Below are 9,746 nucleotides of genomic sequence, written 5' to 3'. Positions count from 1 at the left end.
CATAACGTATCTGGTGAAACACCCGAAAAATGAGCCTGACACAGCTCTTTTGATAAGGGGACAACATGTGGAGGCAGCCATGGAGACGACTTCCATGATTAAGAGTGACAGTATGGGGCATTCATATTGCGCTGCTATGATTGCAACTTCAGGTCTCCAGCATGGCGGCGACAGATGGGCCGAGTTCCACTATGTATCTGGTGAAACACCTGAAAATTCTGCCTGACACAGCTCGTTTGATAAGGGGATGATGTGCTGCATATCCTCTCGTGCTCCAGTGTCTGGGGTATAGAGAGTTGAAAGTTGCGCATGGAGACATTGGTGGACACTGTGGAGGATCGTGGAGGAAAAATGGACAGGAAACAGCAGGGGCAGCATGCATGGATGCCTCTGAGGCTGCCTAATCTTGGGATGGAGCTGGCGGTCCGCTGCCAGGTGAGCTTTCGCCTGTCCAAGCCCCTGTCTCTCGGCTCCTCCCCGCCCAAAATGGGTCTGGGGGCCAGAAGCAATTACTTTGAAAAAATTATAATTTTCAAAGCAGGCCGGGTCGTTTGAATATTTCACCTAGGAATAATGGAATAGCATAGTGGTCCTATTTTTGTTTTTTCGGAAATGGTTCCATGATTAAGAGCGACAGTATGGGGCATCCATATTGCGCTGCTATGATTGCAACTTCAGGTCTCCAGCATGGCGGCGACAGATGGGCCGAGTTCCACTATATATCTGGTGAAACACCAGAAAATTCTGCCTGACACAGCTCGTTTGATAAGGGGACGATGTATGGAGGCAGTGAAGTAGTAGTAGATTAAAGGTGCTACGTTAGTTGGATCTTGGGATGGAGCTGGCGCTCCGCTGCCAGGCGAGCTTTCGCCAATCCAAGCCCCTGTCTCTAGACTACTCCCCAAACAGCACTTCTAAGAACCTTTTGTATAAGATCAAGTGTAGTACTGTTCTTATAAGTTTGGGTTATGGCGGGTGAGGGGAATGTAAACAGATGCGCAAGATGCCCTGAAATAATATTGGTAAATGATAAAAGTTTGCCAGTATATTTTGTGGATTACACAGCAGGGTGGCGACAAAGTTAACAAGTTTGATGTGGAAGCCATGAAAACAACCCAAAATTCTGCCTGACACAGCCCGTTTGATAAGGGGACCATGAATGGAGGCAGTGAAGTAGTAGTAGATTAAAGGTGCTGCAGTTAAAACTATGTTAGTTTGATCTTGGGATGGAGCTGGCGCTCCGCTGCCAGGCGAGCTTTCGCCATTCCAAGCCCCTCTCTCTCAGCTACTCCCCAAACAGCACTTCTAGGAACCTTTTGTATAAGATCAAGTGTAGTAGTGTTCTTATAAGTTTGGGTTATGGCGGGTGAGGGAGAATGTAAACAGATGCGCAAGAAGCGCTGAAATAATATCGGTACATGATAAAAGTTTGCCAGTATATTTTGTGGATTACACAGCAGGGTGGCGACAAAGTTAACAAGTTTGATGTGGAAGCCATGAAAACAACCCAAAATTCTGCCTGACACAGCTCGTTTGATAAGGGGACCATGTATGGAGGCAGCTATATGGACGACTTTTGGAGGCAGCTATGGCGATGACGTGTGGAGGTAGCAATGGAGACAACGTGTGGAGGCAGCTAAAAAGACGACGTGTGGAGGCTGCTATGGAGACAATTTAATTTGGATAGTGCCTGTATGTGGCAGTCCGAAAAAGTTTTCAAACCAGAGGAGCAGGTAGGTGGTCCCCCAGAAAAATTAAATAGATTTAGTGCCTGTATGTGGCAGTCCAAAAAAGTTTTCAAACCAGAGGAGCAGATAGGTGGTCCTCCAGAAAAATTAAATAGATTGAGTGCCTGTATGTGGCACTCCCAAAAACTGTTTAAAACAGAGGACCGGGTAGGTGGCCCTCCAGAAAAATTAAATACATAGAGTACTATAGCTAGAGCCAGTTGGCCCTGGCAAAAAATAGCCAGTTTCCTCTGCTTTAGTGTACAAAGAGGAGGAGAAGGAGGACAATGAGGAGGAGGAGTGCATACATTATTCAGATTGAGCTTCTTTCACCTGGTGGAGAATGGAAATCCTGAGAAATCCAGGCTTTATTCATCTTGATAAGCGTCAGCCTGTCAGCGCTGTCAGTCGACAGGCGTGTACGCTTATCGGTGATGATGCCACCAGCTGCACTGAAAACCTGCTCGGACAACACGCTAGCGGCAGGGCAGGCAAGAACCTCCAAGGCGTACAGCGCCAGTTCATGCCACATGTCCAGCTTTGAAACCCAGTAGTTGTAGGGAGCTGGGTGATCATTTAGGACGATGGTATGGTCAGCTACGTACTCCCTCACCATCTTTCTGTAAAGATCAGCCCTACTTTCCCGAGACTGGGGACAGGTGACAGTGTCTTGCTGGGGTGACATAAAACTGGCAAAGGCCTTGTAAAGCGTACCCCTGCCAGTGCTGGACAAGGTGCCTGCTCGCCTACTCTCCCTCGCTACTTGTCCCGCAGAAGTACGCCCTCTGCTGCTAGCGCTGTCAGAAGGGAAATACTGTTTCAGCTTGTGCACCAGGGCCTGCTGGTATTCATACATTCTCACACTCCTTTCCTCTCCAGGGATGAGAGTGGAAAGATTTTGCTTGTACCGTGGGTCCAGGAGAGTGAATACCCAGTAATCGGCGCTGGAATAAATTCTTTGAACGCGAGGGTCACGGGATAGGCAGCCTAGCATGAAATCTGCCATATGTGCCAGAGTACCAACGCGCAAGAATTCACTCCCCTCACTGGCCTGACTGTCCATTTCCTCCTCCGCAAACTCCTCCAACTCCTCTTCTTCTGCCCATACACAGTGAAGGACTGAACAATGGTCCCCTCTTCTGTCTCGCCAACATTCTCCTCCTCTTCCTCCTCCACCTACTCCGATATGCGCTGAGAAACAGACCTGAGGGTGCTTTGGCTATCAACAAGGGAATCTTCTTCCCCCGTCTCTTGTGACGAGCACAAAGCTTACGACTCCATGCTGACCAGAGAGTTTTTCAACAGGCCAAGCAGCGGGATGGTGAGGCTGATGATGGCGGCATCGCCACTGACCATCTGTGTTGACTCCTCAAAGTTACTCAGCACCTGACAGATATCAGACATCCACGTCCACTCCTCATTGTAGACTTGAGGAAGCTGACTGACCTGACTACCAGTTCTGGTGGAAGTTGACATCTGGCAGTCTACAATCGCTCTGCGCTGCTGGTAAACTCTGAATAACATGGTTAATGTTGAATTCCACCTCGTGGGCACGTCGCACAACAGTCTGTGAGCGGGCAGTTGGAGTGGCAGCATCTGTGCTGGACTTCCTGAAATGCACACAGATGCGGCGCACCTTTGTGAGCAAATCAGACAGATTGGGGTATGTCTTGAGGAAACGCTGAACTATAAGATTTAACACATGGGCCAGGCATGGCACATGTGTCAGTCTGCCGAGTTGCAGAGCCGCCACCAGGCTATGGCCGTTGTCACACACAACCATGCCTGGCTTCAGGTTCACTGGTGCCAGCCACAGATCAGTCTGCGCCGTGATGCCCTGTAATAGCTCTTGGGCTTTTTATCGCCTAGGCTCAGCATTTTGAGGACCGCCTGCTGTCGCTTAGCGATGGCACTGCTGCTGTGCCTAGAGCTACCGACTGATGGCGCCATGCCCACGGATGGTAATTCAGAGGAGGATTTGGAGGAGGGGTGGGAGGATTAGGAGGCATAGTAGGCCTAAGAGACCTGGACCGAGGTAGGCCCCGCAATCCTCGGCGTTGGCAGTATATGAGCAGCCCCAGGGTCAGAATCGGTCCCAGCCTCCACCAAGTTAACCCAATGTGCCGTCAGCGATATATAGTGGCCCTGCCCGGCAGCACTCGTCCACGTGTCCGTTGTTAGGTGGACCTTGTCAGAAACGGCGTTGGTCAGGGCACAGATGATGTTGTCTGACAAGTGCTTGTGCAGGGCTGGGACGGCACATCGGGAAAAGAAGTGGCGGCTGGGGACCGAATACCGAGGGGCGGCCACCGCCATGAGGTTTCGAAAGGCCTCGGTCTCTACCAGCCTATAGGGCAGCATCTCCAGGCTAAGCAGTTTGGAGATGTGGACGTTGAGGGCTTGGGCGTGTGGGTGGGTTGCACTACACTTCCTTTTGCGGTCCAGCGTCTAGGGTATGGAGAGCTGAACGCTGGTGGATGCTGTGGAGGATCGTGGAGACGAAGATAGGGTTTTCGCACGGGAGGTGTTTGGGCCGGGGTCCTAGGCAGGGGGCTGACTAGCAGATGACACAGCGGAAGGAGCAGTGGTGTGCCCGGCCGGAGGTGAACGGGCTTAGTGCCATTGAGTCGGGTGTTTAGCATTTATATGCCTGCGCATACTGGTGGTAGTTAAGCTAGTAGTGGTGAAACCCCTGCTGATCCTGGTTTGGCACAGGTTGCACACTACAGTCCGTCGGTCATCCAGTGTTTCTTTAACGAATCTCCAGACTTCTGAAAATCTAGCCTTCGCCACGGGAGCTTGACTACGTGAAACATTTGGCGCTGATGCACCAGCTCTGGCCCTGCCTCTCCGTCTGGCCCCAACACTGCCTCTTCCAACCTGTTCTGGTATAGGACTCGCCTCCGTCTCAGAAGCACTGTGTTCACCCAGCCTATCAACCCAGCTTGGGTCTGTCACCTTATCATCCTCCGATCCCTCAGTCGGCTCCCCCCTCGGACTTCCACGGACTTCCTGCACTGTCTGACAACCGTGTCTCCTCATCATCCGACACCTCTTTACACACTTCTTCCACTACGTCAATAATGTCATCATCACCCACAGACTGCGACCGGTGGAAAACCTGGGCATCAGAAAATAGCTCAGCAGCAACCGGACAAGTGGTTTGTGACTCTGGGAAGGGTCCAGAAAACAGTTCCTCAGAGTATGCCGGTTCAAATGCCAAATTTTCCTGGGAGGGGGCAGACTGGGGGGAAGGAGGCTGAGGTGGAGGAGTGCTGATTTTGGTGACATGGGTGGACTGCATGGAAGACTGACTGGTGGACAAATGGCTAGAAGCATTGTCCACAGTCCACGACATCACCTGTTCACACTGTTCTGGCCTCAACAGTGCTCTACCACGAGTCCCAGTAACTTGAGACATGAACCTAGGGAGTGTAGCTCTGCAGCGTTCCCTTGCTCCCTCATCAGCAGGTGGTGTCTCACCCCGCCCAGGACCACGGCCTCTGACCCCTGCAGTAGTTGGACGCCCACGTCCACGCCCTCGTCCTCTACCCCTAGCCCTCGGGTTAAACATTTTCAGAGTTAAAGTGTAAACTGTAAATTTTTTTTGTTTTTGTTTTTTTGTGTTTTTTTTTTTTTTAAACCAAATGATGCTATCCTATTGCTATGGCTAGTTTCTAACCTACACTGACAGCACACAACTGGATTTTGTGCTGTGTCTGATGACTTTGAGTTATAAAAAGAAATAAATGTAAAAAAAAATAAATGAGCAGACTGTGCCTAATTAAAATCAAACCCCTAATAAATTGTCCCACTTCGGTGTTTGAGGTGGATATGTGTGTCACTAAGAGCTAAACACAACGGTCGCAAGTCTCCCTGCAAATTCCTCACAATATGGTACTAGCTGCACTACTAGTGCCAGCAAGCTCAGCCCAACCTGTCTTTATAATAGCAGAAGAAGAAAAGGAAGAGTCTCTCTCCCATAATTTAGATCTTATCACCGCAAAGGCAAAACGGTAAATGGCTAATTGGTGTAAAGCTTGCAGAATAGTTAAAATAGGAGAATGAAAAGTGACCAAAAATACAAAACATAAAGAAAATGGAAATTTATTGTAAACACTTTGTTTTAAAAATAATTTAGGCATTAGATCAATTATAATGGCACTTTTAAAATTAATAGGCAAATAACCACCTATGTTAAAGCTTTGTTGCTGCTCACATTTATCTACAAGTATGCGCAAAGTAAAGCGATAAGTAACGGAAATTTTATAGCTTTTATATGAAATGTTTTAATTTCCTTTATTAATATATCCTAAAAATTTAAACATGTACATTCCTTTTACTTTGCAAAAAGCTCTTGTCTTATTGATCTTCAGAATTTAGGAGTTTAGGTGTTTATGTTATACTCCTATGCTTTGGTCACTGAAGATTCTACATATGATCTGTATAGATACGACCCCTATGGTGTACAATGTGACCATAAGACATTGAATACATTTGGAATTCCTTAAATGAAACCTACCACTTGATTTGATGCATTATGAAGCAAACATACCTTGAGAATGCTGTAGCTACACTGATGCAGTATAATATCTTGGTTAATCCCTGAGCTGAGTGGTTTTGCTGAAAAAACAATTATTACATTCAGGCCCTTGGGAAAGCTGGGTCAGGCTGGCTGCCTCGATCAACACATTAGACACTGAGCTTGTAATTACAAATAGAGGTTGGTCAAGCATGACTAATTAATCTTAGCTGGATCACTCATAGACAGCAGCTGGGGGATTGTGCAGAAATTGATTATTGTGCCTTCTTACACAAGCCAGGGATTACATCATCCTCTCCTGCAGAGAAAAACTCACGTGCTAGGGGAAGCTCTGAACCAAACTCTGAAGGAGCCATAGAAGTGGCAGAGCTTCATTATCATAATGTTATATCTGTTTTATCAGCAAAACCACTCAGCACAGGGATTAACAAAGATATGATCCTGCATCAGTGTAGCTACAGCATTCTCAGGGTATGTTTGCTTCATAATGCATGAAATCAATTGGTAGGTTTCCTTTGATAGAATTAATAACAATAACATTGTCTAAGGTAGTTTCATAACTGGCCTTATAAACCTACCTCATAAGTTTGAGGTATAAACGTGCAAGATGTACAAGTATTACTGTTTTTTAAATATAAAAGTGACTTTAAAGATCTTTTGAATAGAATTTTTTTGATAACAGATTCTCTCTTTCTCACCATTAGTTGGAATCCATGGCAATAAAAAAATTAAACATTCCTCAATTCATCTTAAAAATTGTCTTTGGAACATAGTAGATCATTAACATATGCACTAAAGGATTCAGTCATGTTGCTAAACCAAAGCTTTTAGCACCAATAGAAAAGCCTACAATCACTTCTGTCACGCTGGTGAGGCCGCCTCCCAGTCTGGGAAGAATTACTTTAGCTAAGCACCACCAATTGTGGAGGCTCTTGACTGCTTTCCCTGGAGTTATCAGGACTTGACTGAGATTGGGCAAAGTTGATAAACACCTGGAGAAAAAACACAATAACATATTATTAAAATGATATAAACAAAAGTCATCATTTACCAAAAAAACATTAGTTTAAGCGCTTTGCTATGGAGAATTGTGCAATCAGGATACCTTGTAATATATAGGAAGAAGCAGATTGTGAGAAGTAACATAATTGTCTACAGATGAGTGAGTCATCCGAGATTCGATTAATAGAAACTTTGTTGAATGTTTCCACAATTTATTTATTTAGTCTAAACAAACGAGGCTCCAATAGTCGTAGAATTGGTATGTGACCGCCTCCAGTCATGTCATAAGATTTTTCATAAAAAAAAAATACACTCACTTCACCATTTTTTTTCTATTTTTTTTTTTATTTTTTTACAGCCCCATTACTAATAACATAAAATTACAGAGATATGACAGATTTTCATAGTCAAATAGTTGGCACATTTCTTGTCCGACCAGGCATTGCAAAAAAATAATTAAAAAAATGATGTACCTCATCAAGGGTCGTTTGACTGACTGAAAAGTGAATGATGTTCAAGTGTCTCTTGTTAGATTCAAGCAGATCAAATATACTGGCAACTCCTCCAGCTGAGACAGGGACATGGTATTCGGCCATACTGAAATGTTGATCCTGTGAAGAAATATTGCATCATATTAGTGTTTCATGTACTAGGATATTTGTTTTGGCAGCAAACGCTCGGAGAGCATCATTATGAAACTAGCTAAGGAAAATGCACTCAGCAGTCCAACATCCTAGCTGTATCTGGCTATTGCTGGGCTATAACTCCCATGATCCTCTGCCAGATGAGAGCTAGGGGGGTTGTAACTAAAACTTTAATGATACATGTAAACCAGGATTTCATATTTTGGCTGTATTTTTTTTACAGTTTTCAGGCATGTAATACAAGGTGCATTATATCAGAATTATATTAAAAATAAAATAAATGTAAAGTAAAATTCTGCAGTGATCCAATACTAATAGAGTATTGGTGAGGAATCGGAGAGTGCTTCTTCAATCACAGAATTTAGGCCAGTTTATTCTTTTTCTTTATTCAAAACTCCTTTTTAAAAGAGCTGTTCAATATGGACCAACTTCTAAAGCTCCATTGGGTTTGGCATAGTGACAATCATATTTGTAACACCCCTGCCCATGCAAGGGTTAAACCTGGTGTTACAAAACTAAGTTCCACTCTATGCCTTATAGATTCCTTTAGGAGCCTGATCAACTTACTAGGGGTCTCAAGTGCTGGATAATGGTAATGCAGCTGATAACCATTTGCCTGTGGAGCAATATTAACCCCTTAACGACCTGGCCCTTTTTAATTTTTTCACTTCCATTTTCACTCCCCACCTTCAAAAATCTATAGCTTTTTTATTTTTCCTCCAAAAGAGCTCTGTGATGGCTTGTTTTCTGCTTAACAAATTGCACTTCATAATCCAAACAAGACATTTCGGTCTAAATAGTGATGGTATTTAATTTTCTATGTCCTGCACGGCGAAACGGGAAAAAAAATTCCAAATACAGTGAAAATGGTGAAAAAATTTATTTGCGCCGTTTTCTTGTGGGATTGGATTTTCCAGCTTCCATTGTGTGCCCCAAATGACATGTCTACTTCTTTGGGTCGGTGCGATCACAGGGATACCAAATTTGTATAGGTTTTATATTGTTTCCATACATTTACAAAAATTACAATATCCTTTATCATATCATACTTCAGTATACGGAGCTGCGGGTAATGTCAGCCCGTGAGCCCTCTCCATGCATCAGGACCCGACACGCACCGTACTACTAATTGTGTTGACCAATAGAATGTGTTATAATATCATAATGAAAGGAGAAAGCTGGTTGGATAATGAGCTGCCAGCTCAGAAGGGGAGTTTATGAAACCCATTGTGGCTGTAAAGTTCCAGGTCAGTCCAGGAGGTCTTCTGGAGATGCAGAGTTCCTGAAACAGAGGATTCTGTGTCATGCTGCCCCGACACATCAGGCCTCTGTGAGAACATCAAGCCCAAGCAGCTGTCCACGACCTGGAGTCTGCAGCTACCTGCTGCTGAAGCAGCCAACTACGTCCTCCATCTTAAAGATACCCATCCAGGCTGAGAGTGCCCATAAAGAACCATGTCCAACCAGCCATATTGTGAACAGCTACTACAGAGTTAAGCTCATTTCATGGGCGAACACATGGCAGTGTGAAAGTAGCCTTTGGTTGAAATTTGTATAGATAGTAAGTATAGATAGTAAGCATGGTATATTGTATACATTTACTGGAGACCAAAGAAATGGCATAATTTATGTGCTCACATCAGCGGGGTGAGCAGGCAGCCGGACAACAAGTAGTAGATCACACTCACCCTGCTTGCAGTTCACACTTTGGTTTTCTACATGAAGCCTAACCATCGATCATAAAATAAAATGCATGTCTTTTTATCTGTTATATCACTCGATGGAACGTTTATGATAATACATATACCTATACCTAGAGCTTATTGCTTA

The 9,746-nt window shown here is 44.8% G+C and overlaps 1 protein-coding gene across 1 annotated transcript in view; it reads right to left on the bottom strand.

Annotated features, from left to right (window-relative positions):
* Positions 1 to 6,766: 6,766 nt before the first annotated feature.
* The window catches only part of LOC140075450 (glucosylceramide transporter ABCA12-like), a 68,446-nt gene continuing 65,466 nt past the window's right edge, over positions 6,767 to 9,746 (bottom strand). The window contains exons 31-32 of the mRNA XM_072121389.1: positions 7,746 to 7,883; positions 6,767 to 7,262 (exon numbers count right to left, since the gene is read on the bottom strand). Coding sequence (XP_071977490.1) covers positions 7,173 to 7,262; positions 7,746 to 7,883 — 228 coding nt within the window. The 3' untranslated portion in view covers positions 6,767 to 7,172. The remainder of the gene's footprint in view (positions 7,263 to 7,745; positions 7,884 to 9,746) is intronic.

Source organism: Engystomops pustulosus, chromosome 8 (genome assembly GCF_040894005.1).
Source record: "Engystomops pustulosus chromosome 8, aEngPut4.maternal, whole genome shotgun sequence".
Taxonomy (NCBI): Eukaryota; Metazoa; Chordata; class Amphibia; order Anura; family Leptodactylidae; genus Engystomops; species Engystomops pustulosus.
The sequence above is the reverse complement of the archived record's forward strand: the minus strand, read 5'-3'. Positions and strand labels throughout refer to the sequence as shown.